Source organism: Dreissena polymorpha, chromosome 3 (assembly GCF_020536995.1).
Source record: "Dreissena polymorpha isolate Duluth1 chromosome 3, UMN_Dpol_1.0, whole genome shotgun sequence".
Taxonomy (NCBI): domain Eukaryota; kingdom Metazoa; phylum Mollusca; class Bivalvia; order Myida; family Dreissenidae; genus Dreissena; species Dreissena polymorpha.
The window spans coordinates 104,228,604-104,241,911 of record NC_068357.1 but is presented as its reverse complement, the minus strand read 5'-3'; the positions used below and the strand labels follow the sequence as shown (position 1 = coordinate 104,241,911).

The window sequence follows — 13,308 nt, the reverse complement described above, 5'->3', positions numbered from 1 at the left end:
TTATTCCTTCTTATTTCATACATTTCCTAATGAAACTCTGCTTTGTTTACATTTTAAAAGTGCAAAAGAGCAGACGCAAACATTTTGATTGGTTATCTCTGTCACGTCCGTGCAAGAGCAGACGCCATATCAAGGTCGTTCTTTGTGTGAAATTTTCATCCAAAATCGGATTGACCTACTTGCGTTTGCGCGGACATGACAGAGATAACCAATCAGAGCCATGCATTTAAATACTGTCAACCAATGAAAACACCGCTTTCTAACAGCTTTAGGCAAGACATTTCTTATGAATTTTATTGAGTACTGCGTTTTTTTAATGCTTTTTGTATACGTAAAGTATAGATATTTTTAAACCAATAGATTTTTATTGAAGCACCGCATCAACACTGCAATGTATTGTTGTATTATAAATGGTACAGCCCAGTAAAATCGGGCTGACCATATTAAAGCCGTTTTCGGCTTCTTAAACGTAGAGTTTTATGTTAAGCAGTGTGCTCGGGCAATGGTTTCTAACCGAAGTCCCGAGGGTAAACAACCCCATAATGAAGATCAAAATAGGGGCGCCATATTGGAAAATTTGATTAAGCTGATAGCGTGATCGATAACCGTGATTTCTTCAACAATTACTTTATATAAACCTAGAAAAACGATAGCAATCAAATGGTAAGTTATTTTTTACTTTAATTATGTTATTTTGTATGTTGATTTCCCTTTATTCATTACAAGAAAGACGATCAAATTTCATTCAGATTGGTCGTGTGGAAATTCGTACCGAGTTTCAACAGTCTGCTGTCAAATCGCCTCTATTTATTGCATTTATGTTGCAATATACGTAAAACCAAATGCAAATAAACACAACCAAAGTATTTTAATGTGTTTCTAAGTACATGTATATATTAAATGTCAAATGACCAATAATTGTAATGTTTAATGCATATGAAATACTTCATTTATTTTGTTCATATCGAACTCAGTACGTTCGTACCATTGACTGGCATTGTGTTTTTGACCTCATTTATTTGTTTTTTAAGTTTAATTTGTTGTAGAAAATATTAAAAACCTACAATGTTAATTGTTATTTTAAATAACTTGTTACAGTTGAATTTAATTGTGTTTTTTTTTTAAATACATTCAGAATCATTAATGATTACAGTGTTTTTTATGTTTAAAGTATTTGTAACTGATAATTTGTGGTTTAGGATTGAGACAAATTATGGTTAACATTGAATGATTTTATTTTTAACAAATCGTTCTATTTTATATTTATATGACATTAAACATTGAAAAACTAAAACTATATTTATTTTAGCACAATTTCATTGTTCTTTTCAGGATCAGCTGAGGATATTACTCAATGGATGAGTTCCCCGGACCATTCTGTGAACAGCAGATCATAACCATGTGTGATATGCAGAATGAGAACATTAGCAAATTAAAACCTGATTTTGCACTATCAAATGGACTTGTAACAACTACATTGAATGTTTAGTTTTGATATAAGTATTGACATGTTGTGTTGTTTTGTTATATTTTGTTATGTCTTTATTTGAGAAAAAAGTCGAAAATAAAAAAATATTTTTTGTGATATTTATGTGTCATTATTATCATTATAGTTCATACTATGCAAAAACTAAGTAAAGAAATAAAAGAGCATGAAAAAATACATAAACGTGCCAAATTTGAACTCTCTATCTTCTTAAGAACAAAAGTTATGACAATTTCTCTGTAATAAAATAAGGCGACGGTGCCGCGATTTAACGCATTAACTATTTAGTAATAAGTAGTAAGTACCAATATTTTCCAATAAATCGACAAAATTTCCATGAAAATTGTCATAACTTCTTCCGGTGGGGATATTTTACAATTCAAACTGTTTTGGAAAGCTTTTTGACATATCTATCTAGCTAAATAATAAAACTAATGTATGGCAAATTTTAAAATTTAACTGGGGTTGCTATAATTTATCTTGATAATATCTGATTTTGGATCGTATATGGATCATCTGGGGTCAAAAATTAGGTCACCGGGCAAATTCTAGTAAAACCTTGTGTAGATGAGAGGTCAAAGTTTTCATCACGTCTTAATGAAATTTTGTCAGAATGTATTAATTGATGAAATCTGGCTTGGGATTTATATGGGTCTGATAGAATTTAAGTTGATGTAGCAAGGTTAGTCAGGTGAGCGATTCAGGGCCATCATGGCCCTCTTGTTTCTTCTAGGTACACCATTTTTTTGCAACAGCAGGAAATTGCCATGATTCAAACTATGGCCCAACATTCAGGAGTCTCTAACATGAGTTATGAAGGTGTGCTGGGACACACTCTTGGTCCTCGTATAATGCAGCTGCAGATGCTTAAATACCTCATGAAAATCAAAATACTCGCGTCTTCTGTCATGACCAAATTATATAAAGATAATAATAATCAGTGGTATTAATTGTTTTAGTAAAAGCCTTTGAGCCTAGTGCAGAGAAAAAGGGTTATAACTATTTATTCTGTCAAAACGCATCTTCAAGGGCATTGTTCTTACATGTACAGGGACCTGGCTTGTTTATTTTCAGGAATATATATGAGATTACACACTACTTCAACAACAATGAGATTGCTCACAATATTTTCATGACAAGAGGTCCAGCCTTTGGTGAGCCTCGAGACAGCGCTTGCAGAACAATAAGAGTGTATATATGGCCGCGAAAGAAGTTCATAGGTAGCATGTGTATGTAACATTGACATATATTGCAAATGTGTTTACACATTAGTTTGGTTTTTGTTTCTTTAGAAACTAGGAGACAGGATAAGGCATATTACTGTATATAAAGAAAATCTGCAATTTAGGCTAAGTAAACATGAACATGGGATATCTGAGGTTTGGTTTAAAGGCAGGATGTAATGGGCTTTGACTGAGGAGGCAGGGTGGAACGGGTCTCATTAGAGCCATGGTGTAGGGGAACCATATGCTTGCCTGCCAAGTGCTCAGCATATTGGAGAGTAGTCAGACATTGAGATCGGGATCAGTATAGGTGCTTTATAAGTATCAATATGCTGGACTTTCACCTTTACTTCATTAGATGGGATCTGACTTAGTTTCTTCATTTATTTATTATTCAGTTAAGAATACTCAACTTAAGTATTCAACATTTAATATTGAAATGTAAGTGACATTGTCTGTGTGTTTCAGGGCTGAAAGATGAAGCAGCCTTCAATGTGGCCTTGGCAGAGCTTGCTGGACACCTGCCCATTAAAGGCAAGTAACTTGATGTGCTTGTACAAAAGGTTATCCTGAATCGTATGAGGTTTACTTCAAACTGCACCGTTTTTAATACCAATTAATAGTTTTATGTCCAGGTAACAGAATCTTTCACTGCTCAAACAGGCTGGAATGGATTTTTAGTTGTTGGGCAATTTTTGTGTAACTGTATTCACAGTATTAGCTGTTAATCCAAGTGAATTTTCTGGGTTTACATGGTTGCAAGACACAATGTCTCATTATTGACATCTCCAGTCTGCACCCTGAGAAACTTGTTTGATCATGTGTGATTTCTTGGCTTATATTCAAAATAGGTTAATGAACTATGAGCCTCGCTCTGGGTAAAGCCGGTTAAATGCACGAGAGTCTCGTCCCAGATAAGCCTTTGCGGTCCATACAGGCTAATCATGGATGACACTTTCCACTTTAAGGTATATTTCGTTTTAAAGGGAGTCTCTTCTTAGCAAAATCCACTTTAGGCAGCCTGATAAACCTGTGTTGACTGCACAGGCTAATCTGGGACAACACTTTACGCACATGCATTAAACTCGTTTTTCCAGAGCGAGGCTCAATTGTAAACCACACCTGGCTGGTAAGCTTGATTGTTGATGTTCCTATATACACTGGCTGGAAAGCTTGATTGTTGATGTTCCTTTATACACTGGCTGGAAAGCTTGATTGTTGATGTTCCTTTATACACTGGCTGGAAAGCTTGATTGTTGATGTTTTTACATTGCAGTTCAAGATTTGTTTCATGGTCTTGATGAACAGCAGATCGAGGAAACTGTACAAGTGGCAATGTTGGAGGAACACGAATATCAGAAAATCAAAGAAAATTTCATTGATATGTTTTCAACAAGTCCAACCAGTTGATACAGAACTATTGTTCATAAATAAATTGAGCCCAATAGTGATTGGTAATTTATTTCTGTGCTGTAACGGTAGAGTATCTGTCATTATTTCCCACAATACATTCCTGGTGTAAAGGTTGATGTCATCTTTCTTTCTAGATTGTTTTATTTGAATATGGGGGCACTGTTTGCTTAACATCATTTTTTGCTGTTAAACTGTCATTTTGCTGGTAATGAAAGACTTACGAACTTGGTGCATCTGACTGGTAATTGACTTTTTTTTTCATATTTGAAGTCATTATTTCTTTTTGATAAATGCAATATCACACATGGCTGATAGAATGCATTTTATACTTGTATCTACACTATATAATAATTACAAGAGAACTTTCATAATGTGTTATTGTTAAAAATGATTTCTTCTGATGCGCATCAATATGAACGTTTATTGGCTAAATAATCACACTGTTCAATCGCCTCAAGCAATGACTGAAATACTGTATACATGTTGGTGGAAAGCGGAGTGTAAGTATTTCCCTATTCTTTATATTTTACGTGTTGGGTTGAGCAGGTTTGAGAGTGTTCTTTGAGAGCCTTAGTGAGAAGGACTTTGTGAACGTAATCCCTACATTCCTGGTTGCTTACTTTTCAAGAAATCCGTTAGAATGTGGTCAAAAATCTAACAAAATGCACCACTTGATGTGGACACATTGTGTGTAAATGACTTGTTTCAATAATGTCAAAGTATGAATTATTTAAAAAGAAATCCAGTCACCCATCCCATTTTATTTCAAAATACGAATGAAAATCTTGAAACTGTTTTTGTGATCAAAATATCTGATAGTTATATCGAATATGGTCCAGGAGTAACGTCCACATCCCATCATGCCAATTTCCATTGTCTTAGCCAATTACATGAGCATAATTTTATTTTCCTAGCCGTTATCATGACCATCTAATAATTAGTCACGGCCGTCACGAGGCGTTTATAAAAACCCACTCAAATTTAATCATTGATAAAATTGTTGTTCATGTGGGATTTTGTAATTTAGAATATGGAAGAAAAATGATAAAATATTTCAATAAGATGTTTTTCATATTTATCTTTGGTCTATATCCAGTGAAATAAGAGTTTGACTGAGAGATTGTTTTGTTCGATTTTTGACCACATTCTAACGGATTTTATTTAAAGTAAGCAACTAGGAAGGTAGGGATTACATTCACAAAGTCCTTCTCACTAAGGCTCCCAAAGAACACTCAAACCTGCTCAACCCAACACGTAAAATATAAAGAATATGGAAATACTTGCACCCCGCTTTCCACTGACATGTATACAGTATCTCAGTGGTCGCATGATCCAGTCGTCGATGGGGGCAATTGAACGGTGTGATAATGATCGCAACTGTAATCCAGTTGCACATTGCAGTGTTTATTGCACTTAGTGGGGAGCAAGGTCTATAAGCAAAGTTCTCCTTGAAACTACAAAACATTTTTTAATAATCTATTCAATGTTGTAAAGGTTTTGTACAACTGAACAATGATAGTTACCTTTCTCGTATAACGTTTTGTGATCTTTTTGGAAACTCTACATATATTTTCCCTTCTAAGTGAAGTTTTTGGCCTAAACTGGAGTTGATTTAAAGTTGTACAATTGTTGTTCAACTGAAATGTTCAATTTGTTTAAAGGTGGAGGTAATAGTTGTTTACTTACTTATATTGTTTACCTTATGACCTTACCTTATGAAACATATATATTTTGGAACCCAATATATGAAATCATGAAGGGAAAGCTACATTTTCATCATTTTGTCTTATATACCCACAAACTTTTGTTTCTACCATATTTTTCTATGTTTGTAGCACATTATAATAAGTTTTTAATCATTAGACTTTCTCCGTTCCGAGAGAAGCCATTTTCCTGATTTTGTAGACATGAGACAAAAATGTTTATTTTGTGATTCTACAATACAAAATGTATAATCATTAAGGTAAAAAATACGTTCAGACGTAATAAATAAACACAATACAATAATCATGCGTGCAAGCATGTCCTGATTTTACCCAGTTTCAAATGTTCTGACCATATTTCACTTATTCAGAATTAATTTGCTTTAATTATATTTTTGCCTAGTTTAAAAATGGTTTTGATCCATTGAAAAAAAAGGCCGCCAGGGGGCAGGGCAGTTTTTCTTATGTTGCCATTTTGACTACCTGTTAAAATTCTAGAAGTCTCATGTTTTGTTCTATCTTCATGAAACTTATCATTACATTTTAAATTGTAAGAATATATCTGCTTAAATTGAAAATGTTTTGTTTTTTAACTAAAATCTTCATGAAATTGTTTCAGAACATATTGTTCTTATGATATCTTGGCCAAGTTGGAAAATGGTGATGGTCTGTAAAAAAACATGGCTATAGCATAACCTTTTTTAACACTTTTGAAATCACCTTTTGCGCCCAATGTCCATGAAACTCTTCTAGAACATTTGTTTTAATGATAACTGGGTAGAGTTGAAAATGGCTTCGGTCAATTCAAAACAAAGCTTTGAGCAGATTTCTTTATATTGCTAAATTGAAACTAATAAACACTTCAGATGTCACATGTTCTTGCCAAATCACCATTAGACCTTTATCAAAATATTTGTTTTAATGATCTCTAAGCCTTGTTAAAAAAAAGTTCCAGATAAAAAGCAAGGTCAGTGGACACATTTATTATACAAACAGCAAAAAAGCTTCTTTAAACAGTTAATTATCCCCCGCCAGAGGCGGAGGGATATTGTTTTGGCGTTGTCCGTCCGTCCGGCACTTTTGTGTCCGGAGCCATATCTTGGAAGTGCTTTGGCGGATTTCATTGAAACTTTGTATGAGTATATATATGCATAAGAGGATGATGCACGCCAAATGGCATTGTACACCATCTGTTAAAAACAGAGTTATTGCCCTTTGTATCTTGAAAAAATGCTTTTTACTATAGGCACTTTTGTGTCCGGAGCCATATCTTGGAAGTGCTTTGGCGGATTTCATTGAAACTTCGTATGAGTATATATATGCATAAGAGGATGATGCATGCCAAATGGCATTGTACACCATTTGTTAAAATCAGAGTTATGGCCCTTTGTATCTTGAAAAAATGCTTTTTACTATAGGCACTTTTGTGTCCGGAGCCATATCTTGGAAGTGCTTTGGCGGATTTCATTGAAACTTGGTATGAGTATATATATGCATAAGAGGATGATGCACGCCAAATGGCATTGTACACCATCTGTTAAAAACAGAGTTATGGCCATTTGTATCTTGAAAAAATGCTTTTTACTATAGGCACTTTTGTGTCCGGAGCCATATCTTGGATGTGCTTTGGCGGATTTCATTGAAACTTGGTATGAGCATATATATGCATACGAGGATGATGCACGCCAAATGGCATTGTATACCATCTGTTAAAAACAGAGTTATGGCCCTTTGTATCTTGAAAAAATGCTTTTTACTATAGGCACTTTTGTGTCCGGAGCCATATCTTGGAAGTGCTTTGGCAGATTTCATTGAAACTTGGTACGAGTATATATCCCCCGCCAGAGGCGGAGGGATATTGTTTTGGCGTTGTCTGGCTGTCCGTCCGGCTGTCCGTCACTTTTGTGTCCGGAGCCATATCTTGGAAGTGCTTTTGCGGATTTCATTGAAACTTGGTATGAGTATATATATTGATAATAGGATGATGCACGCCAAATGGCATTGTACACCATCTGATAATAACAGAGTTATGGCCCTTTGTATCTTCAAAAAAATGCTTTTTTAGTGTCAAATATAACACTTTTGTGTCCAGAAGTATATAGGCGGGGGATATCAATTCAACGAATTTGCTTTTTTTTTTGGTTCTAAGTTGATTGTTCTATTGCCGATGACCTTCTTGTTCTACAATTTGACCTGATGACAAACTTTCAAAGTCCGCTCAGTTATCATGACAACAAAGGTTCTGACCCAGTTGCATAAAGATAGAGCAATAAATGTCGCTTCTAGATATTTCACAAGCTTTTATTTGGAAAGACAAAATTGTTGGCACTTTATATTCTATATAAGTGAAAAAAACAGTTAAAAGGCCATACTATACCAATACCATTAAAATATCATTACTTGTCACAGCAAACATTTCTTTCTGGACATTCATCTTCACATTAAAGGTCATTCATATGTATAAGTTTTAGCAAGATCTACCAAATAGAAATAGAGGTTTTCAAAGGGCAAGATTTGAGTTGTACGTACGGACAGACAAGGGATGCCTAATGTCTCCCACTTTGTGGGGGCGTAAAGAGCGGCTATAAACAATAACAAAATGAAACATTACACAATTTATTGGTCAACTCAAATTGTGTAAGAAACTGATGTAAGATCTGTAATTTCAATAACTTTTTTCTATTTATTGAAGAATTAATCATATTTACATTGCACATTTTTAGTAACATAAGCAATTGTTTATTAAGTTCTATAGGCACCATATCACAGAATGAAAGCTTAATCAGTTACGTTGCACACAGACGGACTGATGTCTTTTGAAAGGCACCAATATTTTCCAGAATGAATTGTCTGAAACATAAAAAAACACATAATTAATGGTGTTGCATCATAATATGTAAGAGAACTTAAATCAAACATAACAAGAGGGTCATAATGGCTCTTAAGTGCTCACAGTAAACCAATTGAAGAAGACTACCTGGTTACCGAGTTCTTTACCCAACTTGACCTAGATTCAAACATGGCCTGAATATTGTTAAGATAAACATTCTGACTAAGATTCATAAATTATGAGTCATAGATGTGGCTTCTAGGTTCTCAACAATAAGACCTAGTTTTTAGATTTACATGACCCAGATTTGAACTTGGCATAGATATGTCAAGATAAATATTCTGACCAAGTTTCATCAAGATCGAGTCATAAATGTGGATACTTAGTTTTAGTAAGGTTTGAATTGATGACATAGTTTTTGAATGCACATGACCCAGATTCACACTAGGTCTAGACTATGTCAAGGTAAACATTCTGACCAAGTCTTGTGGAGATTGAGTATTATATGTGGCCTCTACATGTTAGAGTGGTTACAAGGTTATTTTAAAGAAGGGACCAGTTGACCCACTTTTTGGTCACACATGAACCTGATTTGAACTCTTCTTGACATCTTTAAGATTACAGCTCAGACCAAGTTTTCTCAAGATTTAATCATAAATGTGGCATCATAAGTGATAAAAGTAAGAAATAACTTGCCATTTAACTATCTTTTTGAACTCACATGACCCAGATTTGAACCCAGCCTAGATATTATATAGATACATGTAAAACTTCTGACCAAGTTTTATCAAGATAATCATAAATGTGTAATCTAGAGTGGTAACAAGGATACAAGGATTTTCTAAGATTTGACTAGATGTTATCAATTATTATCCCCACGCTTTTTGAAAAAAAGGTGGGGATATTGTGGTGATCTCCGCCGTCCGTCCGTCCGTCTGTCCGTCCGTCTGTCCGTCCGTCCTGGCCACTATCTCCTCCTACACTAAAAGCACTAGAACCTTGAAATTTACACACATGGTAGCTATGAGCATATGTGCGACGGTGCACTATTTGGAATTTTGATCTGACCCCTGGGTCAAAAGTTATAGGGGTTGGGGTGGGGCCGCGTCAGAAATTATCACTCATTTTTTTAGGTTATTTTACATTTACTTCTTTATTTCTACACCGATTCACTTCAAATTGATACTGGACCTCACCTATGACAATACGGTCAATCTCAACCATGCATGGCCCCATTCCCAACCCTGGGGCGCCCCGCCCACATAGGCCACACCCACCAAAAATTTCCATTTACTATAATTTTTTCATTTTTACACGGATTCACTTCAAATTGATACTGAACTTTTGTTATGACATTAGGGTCAATCTCAACTATGCATGGCCCCAATCCCAACCCTGGGGCGCCCGCCCACATAGGCCACACCCACCAAAAAAATCCATTTACTATAAAAAAAATTTAGGTTATTTTACATTAACTTCTTCATTTCTACACTGATTCACTTCAAATTGATACTGAACCTCTCTTATGACAAAACGGTCAAACTCAACTATGCATGGCCCCGTTGCCAACCCTGGGGCGCCACGCCCACATAGACCACACCCGCCCAAAATTGCCTTTTACTATAATTTCTTCATTAATACACTGATTCACTTCAAATTGATACTGAACCTCTCTTATGACAATACGGTCAATCTCAACTATGCATGGCCCCATTACCAACCCTGGGGCACCCCGCCCACATAGGCCACACCCTCCCAAAATTGCCTTTTACTATAACTTCTTTATTTTTACACCCATTCACTTCTAATTGATACTGAACTTCTCTTATGACAATACAGTCAATCTCAACTATGCATGGCCCCATGATCAACCCTGGGGCGCCCTTGGGTCAAACATGCGGCGTGGGGATACGCGTCGGCCTCTGCCGCGCCATTTCTAGTATTGTATATTGCATCCAAATCCTTAAAACTGACAAAACTTTTTAATAGATCCTACATGCTTTTGTCTAAAAATTGAGTTTTAGATAAATTAATAGTTCTTGTTTTATTTGAAAGTGCTTTTTCAAAGCCACTGAGGTTTCCCTGGGCCGGTGAATTATGTTACCTAGCGCGGTCTGCCATCTCCTGTCCAGTCCAGCGTGGGCTGAATGGGTAGTCAGTCTGGTGACTCTCACTATACGGGCGACCCTTCAACTCGTGGTAGATGGACTGGAAGGTCACCACAGGCTGCTCCTTGGGGAATACAGGCAGCAGCTCAACTGAAGCCACACAACACCGTCAACCGTAAATGTGGTTCATTATACTCAGGCAAGGGGAGGGGTTTTGAAAACTTGACAGACATTAACAACATTCGATTTACAACAAGAGATGTGTTTGTCAGAAACACAATGCCCCCTACTGCGCTGCTTTGAATGAATGTTTTTTTCTTTATTATATCCCTTTAAACAAGGGACAAAATTGTCACAAAACCAGGTTTTCAATGTGAAAAAAAAAGTATGATAAAGGGAGACAACTCAAACTGAACTGATTGTTTTATAATTAACCCCCTTTGTTTCAAAACAAATCTATTTTTAGTTGTGGCGACCTTGACCTTGGAGATATCTAGGTAATTATTTCGTGCGACACACAATCCCATGATGGTGAACAAATGTGCCAAATGATTTTAAAATCTCACAATGAATGACAGTTATGGGGCTGACAAGCTCATTTATGGCCATGTTTGACCTTTGAACTCAAAGTGTGACCTTGACCTTGGAGTTATGGACATAATTCTTTAGCGTGACACACCGTCTAATGATGGTGAACAAATGTGCCAAATGATTTTAAAATCTCACAATGAACGACAAAGTTATGGCCCGGACAAGCTTGTTCCGCCCGCCAGCCCGCCCACCGCCAATCTTATAACCAGTTTTTTCCTTTGGAAAACCTGGTTAAAAATATTACTTCCCTTGTAAAAATTATCTGTACCTGCCAAATGATAAATAGAAATTATCTCCCTTTAAAGCTTGATTCTTCCCTTGGATTTGTTTTTTTACCTTTGACCTTGACCTTTCACCACTCAAAATGTGCAGCTCCTTGAGATACACATGCATGCCAAATATCAAGTTGCTATCTTCAATATTGCAAAAGTTATGGCCAATGTTAAAGTTTTCTGACGGAGGGACAGACAGTTCAAATGCTATATGCCACCCTACCGGGCGCATAAAAATAGTGATAAACACTTATTCATAGATTTTAAATTGGTTATGATGTCGAATGTCAAAATAGTCAATAAGTTACAAGAAGATATTCATGCATTTGTCACATAACCATGTGGAATAATTTGAAGGAAATGGCTCAAGCCATGGTCGAATTTCAAATTATTTAATTAGGCATTGTAGAATTCTGTAAAAGAATATTGCTCTGCATTCTCAGACAAGATGTAAGTTTGGGTTGAAAGTGTCGTCTTTCTTCTCGTAGATTTGTTTGCATTAAAATGTTCTTTGAAAGCTTGTTTCAAAAAAGGCATACAAAATATGAAAATATTTACTTGAATGTTTGGCACACAAACCTGCATAAAAGATAAACAGTTTAAAACAGTCAGGGTTGGTTTTCAATGCCACTTTATGAACATATCTAGTTGTTCAGCTCCAAAATGTAGAACAGTCCTTTTAATCCACTAGGCTGCAGGTATAAGCATCAAACTGGTACTTACTGTAGATCATGAAGAAGAAATCATTCCACTCAAACAGGAAAGACACCTTGTAGAATCCTTCAGCATCATATTCCAAAACAGATCTTGAATAGAAAACAACATGCAAACTATTTGTCAATTTCTTCTTTATTGAATAAAATACAATTCTGGTTAAAGGAAAAATTATGTCTGAGTTTAGTCTTTATACAGAATGTTAAAAATATGGTGAGTACCAACCTCTAGTTTTAGAGAAGAGAACTATGACGTCCCTGAAGCGCTCACATGAAGTTATATGAGTTGTCAAAGGTATGAACTGGTTACCTAGCTTTTGACCCAAATAACCCCAGATATAAACATGGTCTTAATTTGTAAACACAGTCATAAATGTTGCCTATTAAGTTGTAACATAATGTTTTTAAGATTTCAACTGGTGACCTAGTTTTTGGACACACATGACCCAGATTCTTACTTGGCATATATGTATGTAAATATATATATACATATACATACATATATGCCATATATATATATGACTCTAAGAACATTCTGACTAAAGTTCATCAAGATTGAGTCTTGAATGTGGTCTCTACAGTGACAAGATTTGACATCGAGACCTAGTTTTGGGACGTATGTGACCAAAATTGAAATTCGGCCTAGACATTGTCAAGATAATCGTTCTGACCAAGTTTCATCAAGCCTAAGAAATAAATGTGGTTTCTCAGAGTGATGACTAGGTTTTCTAAGATTTTCAATGATGATAGAGTTTTTGGAACCATGTGGCACAAATTCGAACTGAGCCTTCTGCAATTACTCAGTTTTCTGACACTATACATTTTCAGATACCCCTGTTTTTAGTCAAAATAATTATTTTTCGTGACTCTTAATTTTAGGACATACGAGTTCTTGTCCATTATTAATGACTCTAAATTTTAGGAAAGTTTATTATTCAATGCTGTTTCACTACAAGTCTGTCATGTTGT

At 35.5% G+C, this 13,308-nt stretch overlaps 2 protein-coding genes across 26 annotated transcripts in view; one reads left to right on the top strand and one right to left on the bottom strand.

Annotated features, from left to right (window-relative positions):
- Positions 1 to 4,493, top strand: part of LOC127870803 (GDP-D-glucose phosphorylase 1-like) — a 32,476-nt gene extending 27,983 nt beyond the window's left edge. For 21 of the 23 annotated variants that reach the window (XM_052413300.1, XM_052413308.1, XM_052413298.1 and 18 more), the window contains 3 exons: positions 2,561 to 2,715; positions 3,178 to 3,243; positions 3,986 to 4,493. In XM_052413300.1, the coding sequence (XP_052269260.1) occupies positions 2,561 to 2,715; positions 3,178 to 3,243; positions 3,986 to 4,119 (355 nt within the window). In that variant the 3' untranslated portion in view covers positions 4,120 to 4,493. The remainder of the gene's footprint in view (positions 1 to 2,560; positions 2,716 to 3,177; positions 3,244 to 3,985) is intronic. The other 2 variants (XM_052413296.1, XM_052413318.1) reach the window with 1 other exon arrangement.
- A 3,934-nt stretch (positions 4,494 to 8,427) lies between these two features.
- The window catches only part of LOC127872909 (BRISC and BRCA1-A complex member 2-like), a 44,561-nt gene continuing 39,680 nt past the window's right edge, over positions 8,428 to 13,308 (bottom strand). For all 3 annotated transcript variants that reach the window (XM_052416433.1, XM_052416431.1, XM_052416432.1), the window contains exons 10-12: positions 12,350 to 12,432; positions 10,760 to 10,913; positions 8,428 to 8,675 (exon numbers count right to left, since the gene is read on the bottom strand). In XM_052416433.1, the coding sequence (XP_052272393.1) occupies positions 8,612 to 8,675; positions 10,760 to 10,913; positions 12,350 to 12,432 (301 nt within the window). In that variant the 3' untranslated portion in view covers positions 8,428 to 8,611. The remainder of the gene's footprint in view (positions 8,676 to 10,759; positions 10,914 to 12,349; positions 12,433 to 13,308) is intronic.